The sequence below is a fragment of the Volvox carteri genome (assembly GCF_000143455.1).
Source record: "Volvox carteri f. nagariensis unplaced genomic scaffold VOLCAscaffold_8, whole genome shotgun sequence".
NCBI classification, from domain to species: Eukaryota; Viridiplantae; Chlorophyta; class Chlorophyceae; order Chlamydomonadales; family Volvocaceae; genus Volvox; species Volvox carteri.
Window position 1 is genome coordinate 868,354 of NW_003307551.1, and position 16,388 is coordinate 884,741.

The following is a 16,388-nucleotide window of genomic DNA, read 5'->3' on the forward strand; positions in this document are numbered from 1 at the left end:
CAGCGCGCAGGCAACCGTGAGTAAGCTTATAACGAGTGTCTCAACTGACAACATTATGAGAAATAGCTACGCAAAATTGGGTGTGAGCTGTAACATAGTAGCAAAAAGTTCAAGCGATCCGCTCCATTGTGGTCTGCTTGCAGATGGGTGAGGTGACCATCCGCCGGCGACCACCGCACGGGCTGGAGACTCAGCCGTAAGATGAGCCAGTGGCTTCCTGCAATTTGCCTATGCGGATGACCAACGTATATCCTGGCATCCTGCTACCCCTTGCCGCTCGCAGCTGCGGTCCTCACGCATTTCGCGTGGGCGGTTTACCCGAGGAAAACAAGCCACAGAACATCCTGGAGGAGATCGTCTGGTGCGTAGCGGGGCTTGTGCACTCTGCTACGGCACCGTCCTCGGTGCGCAAGTGCGTCTATTCAGGCAACAGGACGGGTCCCCTGCAGGTGGAAGGCTCGCGAGGTGGAGGTGATGCGCGACAAGCAGCCGCTGGCGATGCTGCAAGCTCTGGCCAAGAAGATGGATCCTCCGCGGGACTTCCGGGGGGCGGTTCTGGCTAAGGCCAATGAGACAGGTGGGAGGGGCATATGCGTTCTACATGCACGGAAGGATGCCTGGCTGGCGCCGGATAGCCTGCTTAGGGCTGCGGCTACCGCATACTGCTGCGGGGGTGCCCGGGGAGCGGGAAGGACGGGGGAGGCGGGTGAATAGTGAATGGGTGCGCCTATGGGAAAGAACGGCGGGGCTGTGGGGTTGCTGCATGCACCGCCGCCGCTTCTGCCGCGGCAGCAGCTCTTGGATCCTCAGGCGAGGGGGGTGGACCACTGGACGGGAGGGGCCATCGACGCGCCATCGCGTGATCGTCTTTAGCCAGGCAGGGCGTTGACTTCTAAAGGAACTCCCTAGCGATCCAGCTGTATGGCATGCGGGCTGGGGATGGGGATAGAGCGGGTGGTGTTCAGGTGGGTGGGCGCATGCCGCTGGTCCCTGCCCTCGCCCCAACTCGGGGAGCCGCCTGATGAGGCCCGGCGGCAGCGAGGCGGTTGGCTGAGGCCGCTTAGGATGCTGAGCCTGGGAAGAGGTCTCAAGCCAACGCTGAGAGGGGCCCCGCTGAATCTGCTCCCGAACCGGATACGCAGGCCGCCCTGGCCTCATTGCGGAGGTGAAGAAGGCCTCCCCCTCTAAGGGAGTCATCCAGCCCGACTTCGACCCGGTGCGCATCGCCCAGGCCTACGAGCGGGGCGGGGCCGCGTGTCTGTCCGTGCTCACGGACGCAAAGTTTTTCCAGGTAAGGCCGGGGGCCGGGCGGGCGGGGAAGACCAGGTGTGTCGAGTTCAGGGTCAAGCGCAGGGATCAGGAGCGGGAGGGTGGAGGGGGAGATATGGCCGGTAGGTGTGGTGAGGCATCTGTCCTGCGGGGCGTTGTAAGCAGCAAGGCAATTATATCTCACGCCGTGGAACTTAAGGAGTGGCAAGTAACGGAGGTGGTAGGCGGGGGAGGCATGGCGAGGGTCCCACCCTCCCAAGCTCCCTACCTCCCGAGTCTCCCCCACCCTGGGTTGGAAACCCGCCTTTTCTGCCGACCGATATATCCCCTAACCTGCAATACCCTTTCCTCCCCTCTACTTGCCTTGCCTTCTCCGCACCCCCTTCCCTCCCCTCCTCCTCGTGGATGCTCTCCCGTCCCTCCACTCCCTCGCCTGGTTCGTCTTTTCCCCTCCCTCCCCCCTTTTCCCCCCATTACTCCTCTGTGTTTACTCTTTCCCCCCTTCTCCCGCTCCAGGGCTCCTTCCAGAACCTGACCCGCATTCGTGCTGCGGGTGTTCAGTGCCCCCTGCTGTGCAAGGAGTTCATTGTGGAGGCGTACCAGGTGTATAAGGCCCGGGCTAGGTAGGTGCGGAGCGAAGCGCCAGGGCGATGGTGGGTGGCGTCGAGGGGTAGGGTGACGGGTGTCAAGGGTAGCGCCGGCGCCAGGGCAGCGTGTGACAGCGGGCTGTTGCGGGATTGCATGATTGAGGAGGGGTAGAGGGTTAGGACGTGCTGAGGACGCGTCATGACGTGTCGTAGAGTGCCGTGTCAGCAGCGCATGTCCCTCAGCCTCACGGCGGGTACTGGCCACCGAGGGGGTCCATCTGCCTCCTCCCCTCAGGCGACCACAGCTCAGCAGCTGTCGGACTAGGGTCTGAGGGCTTAAATCCGATATGTCGCGGGGACAAGGTTCTGTGGCCTGGAGTCACATGGCCAGGGGCCACCATATCCGCCACACAGGCTTTGTGCTACATGCAGCGTTGAGCTGGACACACCCCTACCCCCTACCACCGGCAGCTGCCACCCCTCCGCAAGGGACCCGCATCCTTCCCCGCATCCCGGCCCCTACACCCGCACCCTACACCCGCACCCTACACCCGCAGCGGCGCGGACGCCATTCTGTTGATCGCTGCGGTGCTTCCCAACGCGGACCTGGCCTATTTCATGAAGGCCGCGAGCAACCTGGGGATGACCTGTCTCATAGAGGTGGGGGGTGGGGAGGGAACCTGGAGTGGGGGTGTAGGGGGGGAAAAGGAAGGCAAGGGAAGCCGCTCGGGCCCAGGCCCGCGCAGGAGGACGGGGATACCCCTCCCAGGCTGTACTGCGTGCGGGCGTTGCGGACAGGGCGCCGGAAGGGGCCGCCCTGGTAGACACGCCCCTCTGGCGCCGGGGCGGGGCGGGGACTAATTAGGCAATGGCCTTGCTAGTTGCATGCTAAAGCAATCTCAGTGTCTGTGTTGAACCACGTTACGGCTCCCAGTCGGTCCGTTCCGCGGTCCCCCCCAAAGGGGCCCCGGACCCTTGCCACCTTGAACTCTGTCCGCTCTGTTTGTGACCGCATCGGCATGTGGCCGTTTGTTGGATGGGGTGTGGGGTGGGGTGGGGGAGTATCTTAGCATCCATAGTTGGCCCATGTTGTGCTCATCTTGTTTGTAGTGCGGCACGCCAAATCCCCGACCCCACCCTCGTTTGGTTTTCTTGCATATGATTCCGCCCCACCCGCTCCGCCTATGTGTGTGTGTACACGCTACACACGGCCCCAGGTTCACACCGAGGGCGAGCTGGCCCGCGTACTGCAGCTACCCGGAGTCGAGAACCACCTGCTGGGCATTAACAATAGGGACCTTGGCACGTTCAAGGTACGGTGCAGTGCCGTACCGTGTGCCGTACCGTATCATGTCACAATACCTTGCATGTTTCCGCGCAATCCTAGGGCGCTGGGATGGCGACCTGTTGGTCTGTGGCGGGAATCCGTAAGCAGTACGGGAAAACTCAGTACGTCGTCCGCAATTAGCGCCACTTCTTTGGGTTGTGAATGGACGTGGCCAGGAGCCAGAAACCAGCTGGATAGTTGACACCTGTTTCATGTGCCATATTGTCGTGTGTTTTCCCCTCACCCTCACCCTCGCACTGTTGAAATGCGCCTGCGGTTGTGGCTGTGTTCTTCGGGTGTGTCTGTCTGTCTGTCTGTCAGGTGGATCTGAACACCACCAAACGGATCATGGACAGCGAGTGGGGGCAGCAGGTGAGGAAGCCAGAGGGTGTGTGACAGGTTTTCCCTTGGGGGAACGGAGGGATGGGGAGCGCGGTGTGTGTGGGGTGGGGGGTGGGGGGTGACAGAGAACCTTGGAGCTGCAGACGCGGACGGCTGAGACGGGGACGAGCCGGGACGGGGAGCCGGGACGTGGGACGGTGTGTCCTGGGTGCCATGGGGGCGTGCAGCCCCTAGAGACTCCCTAAGACTCAAGAAGGGGGCCGAAGAGAGCAGCACAGGGCTGAAGGTTTCGCTCCCCTCTGGCGCGGTAATGATGGCGTTGGTGGTTCAGCTCTAGGTGGGTATGAGCACGAGCACATGGCACGTGCCCTGCAGCATGCTACCGGTAAACGGCAGTCTGGGATACGACGTCTGTCTGTCTGTCTGTCTGTCTGTCTGTCCGTGTAAATACACACGAATGCGTACAACTCATAAGCCTCTACCCGCCTCCTTCTGTGCGCCCAGCTCCGTTTGGCACTGCGCCTCAGGGCTCTGTCAACCTCCTGGTTGACAGCTACAGCAATAACCCCCCGACCGCCCATGCCGGATCCCCGCGTTTTGAAGTCGCGCTCCAGTCTGCAGTGTGTGTTCCGTACCCCTGGCCTTCCATTCCCCCCATCCCCCGACCCACCCTCCTCCCCCCTGTTGCTGCAGGTAAAGGATCGGGGTATCGTCATGGTTGGGGAGAGCGGCATCTTCACCCCGGAGGATGTGGCCTTCGTAAAACAGGTGGGCACGGCTGTTGGCCGCGGGCCTCTGCTGCGAGGAGGCCGTGGGGGGGCCGTGCATTATCGAGCTTAGGGCCGTGCGTGGAAGCATGGGCACCTTTCTTGTTGGGTTTGTTGGGTTTCAAAATGTCGGAGCTGGCTGAGTGTGTCCAGGTTTCCCTAGGGGGGGAAAGGCTGAGCAGGGCTAACGATGGGAACGCTCTCTCGGCTGGTGGTGGTGGTGCTGCTGCTGGTGGTGCCGCTAATGTGAGTCCTTACACGTACCCGGGCCCGGCGCCCGGAGGGACACAGGTTTGCCACCGCGCATGCTTGGGACTTAACGCCGGGGTGCGGACTAAGACATGGGATTTGTGACCCACGATCAGATTTGTCCTTTATGTAACTCGGCTTTCCGTTTGCCGTGGCCTCAACTCTTGCATGCCTCGTCCCCTGCCTCAACCCTTACTTAGCTCCTTTTCCTGACCCTCCGGTTCTCCCTTTTCAAAACCCCGCCCCTTCCGCTCCCCTCCCCGCTGGAGTGCAGGCTGGCTGTGGTGCCATTTTGGTGGGCGAGTCCATTGTGAAGCAAGGGGACCCGGAGGCGGGAGTCAAGGCGCTCCTGGCGTGAAGCGGACGTAGTTGAAGAGTTGAAGAGGAGGGTGTGAGGAATGAGCGCAAGGGTGACACGTGGAGCCGGCGGGGGGAAGGGAGAGGACGAGGAGGGTTGATGAGGGATACCAAGCAGCTCTTGGTGGGCTGCACCGCTGCCGACCTGCGACGGCATCATAGGCTTGTAAGGGTCCTTGTGCGGGACATGTGTCCCAACGTCTTGCGAGTCGAGTGGAGGGGATGAGCGGAGGACAAACGCGATTTGGGTCGTGTGTGTGTGTGCGTGTGTGTGCGTGTGTGGAAGGGGGGGAGATTACTCGGTGCCGTCGATGCGCCTCATGGGTTTGAGTGATGGGTGGTTGAGGATCATGGACCAATGGACCATTTCAGTACGCAGGCGCTTGCTGCTATGAATGATAGCGGGCAATCAGGCCACACTCGCGGACTGGCGGTGCTCCGAGGCGTTTACCCGGGAGGACCTGCTCTGGTGGTCTGGCAGACCTTAGGGGGTTACACAACATCGCAGTGGAGGGCGCGACTGTCACGTCCTAGGCAAAGTTACCCCCACCCATCTCGCCTTTGCGGCCATTCTAGTGGGATGGCTGTGGAGCAGGGGTCTAGAACGGCCGGAGCGTGCACGGCAGAATGCACGCAGGATGTGGGACGGGAACGTGGGATGTGGCCCATCAGGCCGCGCCCGCATCTCCAGCACGCGCAGCAGAAAGCGGCTGGCCAGCAGGCGACACCTCCAACGGCCCAAGCCCTGCCTGCCAAATGCCGGCGCTACTAGCAACGATAAGCAAGATCCCCCTTATGGTGCCGGTGAACCAAGTCCACGTCGGGTAGTGCCGCGTTTGACTGACCGTCCCAGACCGGCGAGTCACAGCCAAGGGGGTCACGCTGACCTGCAGCTAGTCGATGCTATCTTTTTGACAACGAAGAGGGAACCCAATCACGACAGGCGGCGTACCTTCGAACGCCCGAGGGGTATGGCAACTCCAATGACCCGGAGCATTGGGGCTTCCCACTTTGCTAACGCAGCAAGCAACGCCCACCATGGGCCTTGGCCAGGTCCAAACCGGGGAGTAGATGCCGCTTACCCCAGGAAAACCTGAGCCACGTCGCTCTTATGGCGCCAAGGGCTCTGAAAGGCCTCATATGCAAATCAAATAATCGTGGAACAAAAAATAAATTTATATAGGAAAATACTCTGCCACATCTCGACTAGCATCGCGCCTGGGCGCAAGTCCCGAATCGCGTGCCGAACGGCCTTGGCGGATTGCACACTTAGTTGAACAACTAAATGTTTACGAACCTGCATGCATTCGACCTCCATGCTGGCCTGATTTATTGTCGTGGGACCAGATGGTTTTGAGCCAATTGGGCAGTCTAAGAATGCAGATCCAAAGGGCGGTGATTCCATTTCGTGCAGCCATGATCCCATTATCTCAAAATAACCATATAGGCGGAGGCCCGCGAGCAATACTTGGGGACGCCGAACTACCGTGATTTCGTTTCAGCCTGGACAGTACAATCGTCAAAACTTGTATTTATAGTGTCCGCTTTCGTACTTATGCGGAGAGGGACGGTTCCAGCCTAGTGAAATCGCAAAGAGTCGGCAGTCGGGGTCGGGCTATGACCTCTAAACGCGCTCGTTGCATCTCGGGCGGGGCGGGGCAGGCTTGATGCTCAGATTTGTGCCATCAAAGATAAGGGAATGATCTGTTCAGTGACAAATTCTCTGCCTTGTTACGTTTTAAACGAATTTGTGTCGCAAGCTCCAGTGCTCCACGGCCCAAGAAATCCACGATCCAAGAGCCTTGCAAAGTCGCCAAGCCGGACACATTGAGTTACCGATTAACGTTTCCGTCGCATTGCGTCTCATAACGGTCAGGCCCAACCAACTCCGGAAGAAACTGGGTTCGTTGGAAGGTATCTAAGAGAAGCTGCACCTTCTACATCAGGTATTAAAATCCTGCCTACATGCTGCGACGTCATTTTACATTATCAAAAGTTGTGTGTCTAGCAGGTGAATCGTGAGAGCTCAATAAGTGTAATCCACTTCGACAATACACAATACAACCAATTTAATAATTTTTAATAATAGAGAGATAGAGGTTAGGACCAAGGGTGCTATACCGGGTGAGCCAGGCTTTTTGTTCGCACACTGCAACTTCGCAGCTTTCGGCACTCCCGCGGCCCATACCACAATCCGGTACCAATCTTCCCCTCAGATAAGCTTTAATTGCTCAGCTCAACCCTTGGTCAACCGTCGGGAGTTATCGAGCTTGCCGAGGTATGCTTGCAGCTTCCAGCTCCTTACCTAGAGTCTCCACAAGAGCCAGATTGCTCAGTGCTTGTCGGATTGCTGGTTGCTGGTTGCAATGCAAAATTGATACTCCGGTAACAATGTGTGTGCACCAATTAGCCCATCTACGGAGGCTTAGCATCGGGCAGGTGCAATTAGCGTGATGGCTCAAGCGCCGCTGCATAAGCGACCGCGCAAACGCAATTACAGCTTGCAATTAATTACGGAATTCTATCGATTTTCCGACTTGAGCTATTAACTGCCGCACCGCAACCCACGTGCACACGGCTGTGCCTGTACTGGCAACTCATCCACGTCCCGGTATTCGTATCGACTACCTCGTTGGTAACGCCCTACAGGGAGCTTGTCACCTATCTCACCAAGGCTACGAGTCCCGCCTCATTTCATCGCCACCCATCTCGTCCTAGACTTCCAGGACCTCGAGCGAATCAACCTTCCAGAGTTCTTAGCTATGAAGGCGATTCTGTCGCTTTTTCGGATCGGATCCAGATCGTCCAACACGAGCTTGACGCCTGATGGAGCTGTTCCCAAACCTCCGCCATCCCCGGGGGCCTTTCAGCAGCCGCGGCCCGTCACCCCTCCGCCCGCCCGCGCCTCCATGCGTCAAGTGCAGGCCCTGCTTCAGGAAGGAGAGCCCACTGAGATGAACCGGATCCGTGCCACCCGCGCACTCCTTGCACAGGTAAGGGGATGGTTGCCGTGTCAATCAGTCTATCATGTAGTTCGATCACCAGAAGCTCCCAGAGAGTCCACAGGCAAAGAGTGGAGGGGAAGAACCTTCTTGTTCCGGGTAGATGTTCACGAATTGCGATGATGCAGACGGTCCGCGGCTCCATACGGACAGTAGAAGAGAGCTCCCGTCCCGCTCCCACCACGGCTGCCCATCACCTCCACATCATCGCCTCCATCGAACCCCTCACATGCCACCTGCAGGCGGGGCTGCTGCCGGTGCCTCGGCGCCACGAGCTTCTTGACGCCGCCGCCAACCTCCCGGAGCTCGCGGCCCTGTTTCAGCCTGCCGCTGCCGCTGCCGCTGCCGCTGCCGCATCAGACACCGGAGCCGACTCCTCGGCTTCCACCTCCCCAGTCTCCAACATTCCCTCGCCATCCGAGCTACAGTCCAAGCTGCAAGCATTAGAGAAGGCTGTGCGCGCCGCGCCCGCAAGTGCAGTGGGACGGGAGAGCAATGGGGTTGAAGGGAACGGCAGCGCCGAATCCAAGGTCCCACAGACCGCCTTGGAGAGTCCGCAGCCAAAAGATGTAGACAGTGGGCTCACCCCTGGCGCTGCACCTGGCGCTGCACCTGCCGCTGCACCTGGCGCTGCACCTGGCGCTGCACCTGCCGCTGTCGGGGCGGCGACTGCGGCTGAGGAGGTCGATGTGCTTAGCATATCTGTCGTACCCGAGTACGATCAGTACGGATTGGAGGCGGAGGCCGTGCGGGCGGTGGTCAGCATAAAGGTACGGTGCGGGTGATTGGGATTTGGGTTCCGTTGTCTGCCTGTGGTCTGAGAATTGAGGCAGTCCGCCGAAACCGGTTTCGGAGCGATATGACGGTGCGATGCATCAGGACATGGGGCCCCTCGAGGGCCCTCAATTGCAGTACTGGAATCGAAGCGAGCAGGTGTCAACAGCAGCGCCACAGTACGGCAGCAGTGACCCCTACCCTGTGGTGGCATTCGTGTATCTCGGCCGCCTGCGCCATTGTCCGATCGCCATGTCCCTGCCAGCCACCTTATCGCCATGCTTCATCCACCTAACTAGCTGCTGTACTAGTACCCATCCACGGGTTCATGCCAACGACGCCGCAGAACGAATAGCTCCCTCCCATTTGTCGACGAGTAGCTCCCAGCTTCCCTGTGGATGGCAAGACCCCTGGTGTTCCTGTTGTCGCAGGCCGCTTTACCGTACAGGCTTACACTACTGTCTTTTCTTCATCCTCCCCTTGCCCTTGCCACTGGCCTTGCCGTCCTCAGGCGATCGCCGATGTGCCCGAGCGAGCCCGCGTGGCCCTCACCTGCGTACTGGACCGCTCCGGCAGCATGAGCGGCGGCCCCATACGCCTAGTTCGGGAGACCTGCCACTTCCTCATCGACCAGCTCACGTCGGACGACTTCTTGGGCCTTATCAGCTACGCGCACGACGTCAGAGAGGATCTGCCCCTGCTGAGGATGACCCCCGCGTCCCGCACGCTGGCGCACGCTGTTGTGGAGGAATTGGTTGCCGGCGGCAGTACGGCGTTGTACGACGGACTGGTGGCGGGTTTACGGCAACAGATGGCGGCGGAAAGGGATCTGGGCGGCGGCAACGGGGCCAGCGGCGGCGCGTCGGATTCATCGTCGCCTTCGTCCTTGAGCCTGGTGCACAGCTGCTTCCTGTTCACCGACGGTCAAGCAACGGACGGTGAGTTGCGCTGTTGTAGCGTTCGCCCGTACGATATGAGCTGAGCACCGGGGGAGGGGACAGGCAGGAACGAAAACAAGACAAGAGACAAGAGAAGTAGGACCCAACCTCGTGATCATGATCGTGAGTGGCACAGTACCCTATGCCCTCCTCGACCCGTAGCCTCCTTGCCATCGACCACAGAGCCATGGACAACCTCTTCTTTCCGCGCTCCGAAACCCACCTGCAGGACCCTCTAACCCTGCCAGCATTATCGAGGGTCTTCAGGCGGCGCAAGCCCCCTCGGGACAACACGTGACGGTACACACGTTTGGCTTTGGCAACGGTCACAGCGTAGAGCTGCTGCAGCAGGTAGCGGAGGCGCAGAGCGGCGTGTACTATTACATCAGCTGTGAGGAGGACATCGCTTGCGGTTTCGGAGACGGTGAGATGGTTGTCGTTACCGTTGTTGTTACCGTTGTTGTTACCGTTGCCAGGGTGTGTGGTCGGGAGGGCAGTCATGGTTACCCAGCACCCCGCACTTGGGTGGGCATGCCCACTTCCTGTTCTGGGTCTTCATTGGCTCGTCACTCACTTGGAAATAAATACCTTGGACTCCCAGCACCACCACCTGAACCTTTGGAAACGTGATAATCGATGCATTTCTCCCTAGACGTGCCTGATCTCCTCTCACCCGCCCTCCTTATCCACGGCCGTGCAGCCCTGGGCGGCTTGTTGGCGGTGGTAGCCAAAGACGTCCGCGTGGAGGTGCGGCCCCGGTCCGGAGCCACCCTGGCGGCCTTCCGCTCGGGCGGCAGAGTCCTGGGAGCCGCCTCAGCCACCACCTCAGCTGCGACGATCACCAGCACCACGAGCACAAACTGGCTGCGCAGTCGCAACCGGCTCCCTGGCCGCAGCGGCGGTGCGGGCGCGGGTGCTGATGGCTCTGACGCGGCAGTTCCCACCGGCGCCATCTTTAACGATATGTTCGCCGAGGAAACCCGCGAGTGCCTCCTGGTGCTCAACATCGGCCCGGTGGCGGCGAGCGCTCCGGAACCGCAAGGCCAGCAGCAGGGACAGCCCTCGGTAGAGCGATCGGAATTGGAGTTGGTGGTGGTGGATTTGCAGTACACCGACGTCGCCACCGGCCGCCGCGTCGAGCGCTCGGCAACGCTGCGTGTGCACCGTACCGCGGAGCAGCGACCCGCGGGACAGCTGCCGGCGGAGCTGGTGTTCGTAACGGCTGCTCGCTTCGAGACGCTGGATGCGATTGAGGCGGCACAGCGTGCGGCGGTGGAGGCCGAGGGTGGCGATGTGGGTCCGGCACACCAGGTGCTTGATGCGCAGGTAGGGCGGCTGCAGGCATCGCCGCTCCAGGTACCGCAGCTCTCAGCGCTTGTGGAGCAAACTCAGCTGGCGAAGGCAACCATCGTACCACGTGCCATGGTAAGCCTGGCGCTGTTTGCATGCAAGTTGTTGTGTTGTAGGCTCCGGCAATTTTTAATGCGAGCGCGCCGCTTGTGGTTGCCTTATCTGTTGGTGTTCGGAAGTCCTTAGCGCTAGTGTGTGGCGTAATCCAACAGAGCTATAAGGGCTTTGGATCACATAACACACTACCAAGTCAGCGGAATGCTGTTTCGTTTCCTAACCCTGCCACCGCGGCCCCCTTTCTTCCCTGTCCACGCGCCTTTCAACCCCGTCACAACCAACAGCGGGACCAGGCCAAAGTGGCGGCGATGGCCGGTACGGTTCAAGTCTTGAAGCAGCAGCGATTGGCCACGAGTACGGTGGCCAGCCCGTTGTGCTACGAGCAGTACGACCTCAAATGTAAGATGAATGTACGCTTGAGCGCGCGTGCGGCGGTGAGCGGGGAATCCTCCACAGGCCTTCTCAAGTCCTTACGGGCACCCAAAAAGTGCTAGTGGTGCAGGTATTAGGTGCGCTGTCCCTTTGCCGAGGACGAAATGGCGACAGCGCCGCGTGTTACCATACTAGGCGTTTTGCCGGGCACGCTGTGCCAGCGAACGTGTACCATTGTTTTGTTGTTGCTGCTGTTGGTGCTTGTGGCGGAATTCAAGGAAAAGGAGGATAGGTGCTCACGTATTGTTCAGGAGTACCCATGCAGGTTTCCATATGTATTGAAACTTAATGAGCCGGCGCCCTGTCCGCCGATAGGAGGAAAGCAGAGGAGCTGAATTTGAGTGACCTGTCATGTTGGCCCCTTGCGGAGTTAGAGGTGTAGGCGACTAGGCCTTTGCGTGCACCTGGCGTGTTTGGTTGGATGCCGTTTGGAAAGAGTCCCGCGAGTGGACAGGTGCAAGGATCGCGAACAGTTCGTTTCACACTTGTAACATTAGTTGAGACTCGCCCAGTAGTCCGTGATCCGCACCAACTGCCACAACCGCAAATGTCCCGTACCGGTTAACCGTCACAACGACCTTAACAAGACCACTCCCATGTCTCGGCGACCCTGGGATGTCTTCCTCCCGGGGGGGGGGGAAGAGGGGGGAAAAACCCAACATCCACAGTTTCGTGCCTCCGGTACCCCGCTCCAAGTCCCTTCACCCGCCTTGACTCCCCTCTTACCCCCTTAAACGCCCCCCGCCCGCAGCAGCAGCAGCAGTGAACAATATTGACACTGCAAGATCATGTACAGCTGATCTGCACTATATACTTCGTACTACAATTCACCCTCGCCCCGCCCCCGCCCAGGGCCCTTCACGCCTTGTACGCTCCCCAGCCCACCTCCTCCAGCTTGGACGTACATTTTGATCAAATTTTGCCTGAAACAGTTGCGATGGCCAGATCCATACCGTAGCCAACGACACATGGCCACAAGACTTGTCCTGAATCAACCATTACATGTTCTGGTCACCATCCACAGCGCCCCTCTTTCTGCAGACGATTCCGCACAGCAAACGGCGATCAGTCACTGCAGCGGACACAAGTGGCCTGGGGCACAACGTCAACCCTTTCCGCGCTCTCATCCTCTCACCTCATAACTGCATATGATGCTTCTTCCCGCGGCATTCGCGGTGCGCTTATGCACACGAGACTCCATTCAGGACTGCCAATAGCTCTAGTTGGGCGTCCGCGCATTCGTCAAAACTCCGGGCAGAATGAGATTCACACCGCAAAAGCCATCTAGCTAGCATAGCGACCGTAAATCCTACGTCAGCTGGAGAAAAATAGCAGCTGCAAGTAGTGAGTACAACAAACGCACGCAGCACGAGCAGGCGGAGGGCTAAGAATATCGACTCGGAACCATGCCAAACTTGCAGTCGTTATGTCGCAGCGTCTCTCACGCTACACGGAGTAAACGACAAAAGTCGCAAGTGAACTCTTGTCGTCACCAAAACTGTCAGGGAAGTCAAAATCGCGCCGCTACTAAGCCACACGCTGTGACGACCGCCCAGTGGCCCTGGTTAGGCCGGGCAAACGAACGTGCAGCGTGAACCCGTACCGGCCATCCAACAACATACCGAATTCATATCAAGATGCAGGAACCAACTCCCAGAAAAGATTGAACAGCAACAGCATCACTTTGTGAAAATTTATCAACGCCTCTTAACACCACACGCCGCCCGAGTTACAACTTCACACCCAACCAACACCCCTTTAGACTAGGTTAGATAAGAACTAGCCAATTTCACTCCACAGCACCTGAACAGCAGCAAAAAGCATAGCTGTTACCTCAGCTCTCATCTCACAGCCAGTCCTCCAAAGTAACACGCCTTCAGCTGTGGGAAAATACCGGGCCCCACTTCATTCTTTTCGCCAGAGATGCGAATTTGCTGCCTCCACGCCAACCGACTGTAGCACGTTTTTTACACTAGGGTGCAGTACCTCCACTTCTCTTGCCTCGTTACTTATTCACCCCTCGCTCCTCTCTCATACCCCTATCTCGCATTCCGTTGTTACCATTCCACCTATGGCTGTGTTCCTAGTTTCAAACCTCCATGCAGTCGATCGTGAGAGCAGCGCTGGACAGCAGCTTAGGTTGTCCTATCCGTTCCCGACCTCTCGACTACGACCAGCGGTCGACTGCACCTAGGCAGATGCAGTGGCCTCCGGCTTCTGGAACAGCAGCAGGTGCATGGGCGTGAAGACGCCGGTCTCGCCGCCCTTGATGAGGCTCTTCGCCACCTCGACCAGCATGTGGTGCACCTCCTTGAGGCCCTGGAGGTGAGAGGAAAACATTTAGGTAAAAAAAACAAGTCTGCAACCACATGCAGGGATCCAGTAAGACTACATCATGGAGACCGTCCAGCATACCTGCACACAAAAGGAAAGAGCTAGCACCCGCCGGACACATACAATTGATTTGGAACGAAAAAGGGCACTCGGAAACAAGCACCACCTCAACCACATGGACCATAAACATCCGCTTATGCAGCACTTACCTTAGGGGCCATGCCAACAGCGTCGACAGCGGTGACCAGCGCGTGGTTGATCGCGTGAGTGTACTTGCCCATGCGCAAGCGCTCGTACCTGTACGAGCACACAAGGCATGCAACGAGGCAGCAGCCCGTCAAGGGTAGCATAACTCAATCCGCTGTTGACTTAAGGAAGGGTCATAGCCGCCGAGCATACTCCTCAGTGCATAATAAAGCAACGACACCTCGACACCCAGGCCCCATTCAAACATAGCCCAGCCCATAACAGGGGCCAGGGCCCTCCCAGCCACCCGCCACGGGGAGCGCTCTGCCGCTTCCCGCGCACCAGGCAGTGCTTTTGCCACGGTGAGCTCCGCCCGGGGAGCTCCCGTCCTCCCTACGGACCAACCGACCGGGGCCGGGGCCGGCAAGGGAACCCCGGCGGTGTACGGTGGACGCGGTGGACGTCATGTACCACAGTAACGGAAAAGCAGGACAGCAAAAAAGCAGGAACAAGGAAACGAAACAGCACGGTGGAAAACCGTCCGGCATCCCGGAAGCCCACTAACCCGCAGCCATTTCCGACCAGCCAGTTAAGAAAAGCTGGCCCAGCCCAATCTATAACGCACCATGGTCCCGACACGATTGACGCGGTAGCCAGGTCCAGAGACATCACCAGCTCGAATCCGACGTTCTTGCCCGCGTCCTCTGCCTCCTTCCAAGTGCGCATTTCCTGTACAAGGAAAGCCGATTGGGCGGGCGCAGTGGATATAGAAAACACGGAGGTCAGCAGGAGTGTAGGACGCAACGTAAAAAATGCTGATGGCTCTTTTCCTTGTCGTTATCCATAAGCACCTATCACCTCGTGCAAGCAGTAGTGACCTTAAGACGAGCTGAGAGATTGCGCGAGTTGTAGATGCTGTCAAGTTAGCTCCGTATGCCCAGATTAGCACTGCTTATGCTTAGACGGACGTGATGCATCCGGGTGCCCGCGGCACCGCGTGACTCACCGGCAGACCATTGCCGAAGTTGATCTCGTCAATGATGCGCACGTGCTCGGGGTTCTTGGGGTCGTACTTATGCGTCGATACCCACTCGTACGACACAAAGTAGCAACCTGGCTTCAGGACTCGGAAAATCTCGCCGTAAACACCCTCCAGCTGCAAATTTGTTGCGCGAGAGAAAATGAATATGAGAAACAACAAATAACGGCAAGGTATTTTGCGAGCTGAAAGGTTTGATAAGAGGTTAACGGGTAAATAACAAAAACTAGAGGCGCTTAAATCGAGAACGCGGACACAGGTAATCTTGCGTGGTATGCTATAAGAATGCGTTCGATACCTTAGGAGCGTGGCAGGTGGCCTCGATGGCGTAGGCGCCGTCGAAAGTACAATCCTTAAACGGCATGTTGAGGAAGTCGCCTCGGACGACATTGGTCAGCGGCGCAACTCCTTGCTGTAAAGGAACAATGAAAATTTGCAGGGCTCAGTGGCTTGGAAATGGTGGACATCGATGAGATGGCGGCGCCTTATGTTGGCGTTACATTTTCTGTGCCCGCGGCGCACCTTCGCGTTGTGGTGCTTGGCGCGGTCAACCTGGTATTGGTTAATGGTGATGCCGGTCACGTGCGCACCGCTGACAGAGGCCACAGTGCGCATGGGACCGCCAACGCCACAGCCGCAGTCTAAGGCCTTCATGCCCGGCTTGAGACGGAGGAGCGCGGCGATGCGCGCCTCATGCGCGGCCTCCGAAGCGCGCAAGTCCTTATTCGGCAGCTTGGGGGAAAAGTGGAATGACTGACCCCAGCCCCACTCATAGATGTCGGTGACCAGGCTGTAAAAGATGTCGACCAGGTGAACGGTTTTCGAACGATCAACAATGCCTTCGCCGGCGTTCTTCCCATAACTATCCGCGTACGCATCGAACTCCTCCTTGACCTTTGATGCCTCAATAGAGCCACCGGTCAGCTCAAACGTTGATGGCTTTGACTTGTCGTTGCCCTTGTAGAGCAGAGACCCAACCAGGTACAGCGATGCCACGCCTCCTGCAACACCTACTGCATACTTTTGGGTAGTGCTGAGCTTGTCAAATTCGGCCGTCAGCCGATCAACGGTCTTGGTCACAACTGCGGGCACGGTCACCATCGCGCGTGATTGACAAAAGGCCGCGCTATCGGCAAAGATGTTTTGGAAGGTAGGAATTAATAACAAAATTAGCTATTATAAATAGCTGACCACTTCAGCGCGGGTGTAAGGAGCACATTAACCTGCCCCGCGTATTTGGGGCCGTCACCATTAAGCAGGTCGTACCTCGCCGTACGCTAGATGACAGGTAAAAAAGTAGCGTAAACCACTTAGTCATTCTGCATATCGGTTGGTCTTCCATTATGCGCGTATGATTTTGATGTATGCGACCCCAGAT

The 16,388-nt window shown here is 58.4% G+C and overlaps 3 protein-coding genes across 3 annotated transcripts; 2 read left to right on the plus strand and 1 right to left on the minus strand.

The window, feature by feature from the left end:
* Positions 1–143: 143 nt before the first annotated feature.
* VOLCADRAFT_57848 (uncharacterized protein) lies at positions 144–4,899 on the plus strand (the record flags this gene model as incomplete). Its single annotated transcript, XM_002947830.1, has 10 exons — positions 144–196; positions 284–361; positions 450–577; positions 1,143–1,291; positions 1,786–1,892; positions 2,414–2,516; positions 3,074–3,169; positions 3,505–3,555; positions 4,219–4,293; positions 4,816–4,899. The coding sequence occupies 10 exons, from the start codon at positions 144–146 to the stop codon at positions 4,897–4,899; spliced, it is 924 nt and encodes a 307-aa protein (XP_002947876.1).
* Positions 4,900–7,289: 2,390 nt separating this feature from the next.
* Positions 7,290–11,955, plus strand: VOLCADRAFT_103646 (uncharacterized protein; the record flags this gene model as incomplete). Its single annotated transcript, XM_002947831.1, has 7 exons — positions 7,290–7,337; positions 7,823–7,891; positions 8,143–8,670; positions 9,186–9,612; positions 9,842–10,036; positions 10,313–11,037; positions 11,304–11,955. 7 exons carry the CDS (start codon positions 7,290–7,292, stop codon positions 11,511–11,513), a joined length of 2,202 nt encoding a protein of 733 aa, XP_002947877.1. The 3' UTR covers positions 11,514–11,955.
* Positions 11,916–16,203, minus strand: VOLCADRAFT_103647 (uncharacterized protein). The gene is made up of 6 exons (XM_002947977.1): positions 15,533–16,203; positions 15,309–15,422; positions 14,978–15,127; positions 14,597–14,700; positions 13,995–14,082; positions 11,916–13,770 (listed from the first exon to the last, which is right to left on the minus strand). Exons 1-6 carry the CDS (start codon positions 16,109–16,111, stop codon positions 13,642–13,644), a joined length of 1,164 nt encoding a protein of 387 aa, XP_002948023.1. The 5' UTR covers positions 16,112–16,203; the 3' UTR covers positions 11,916–13,641.
* Between the last annotated feature and the right edge of the window lie 185 nt (positions 16,204–16,388).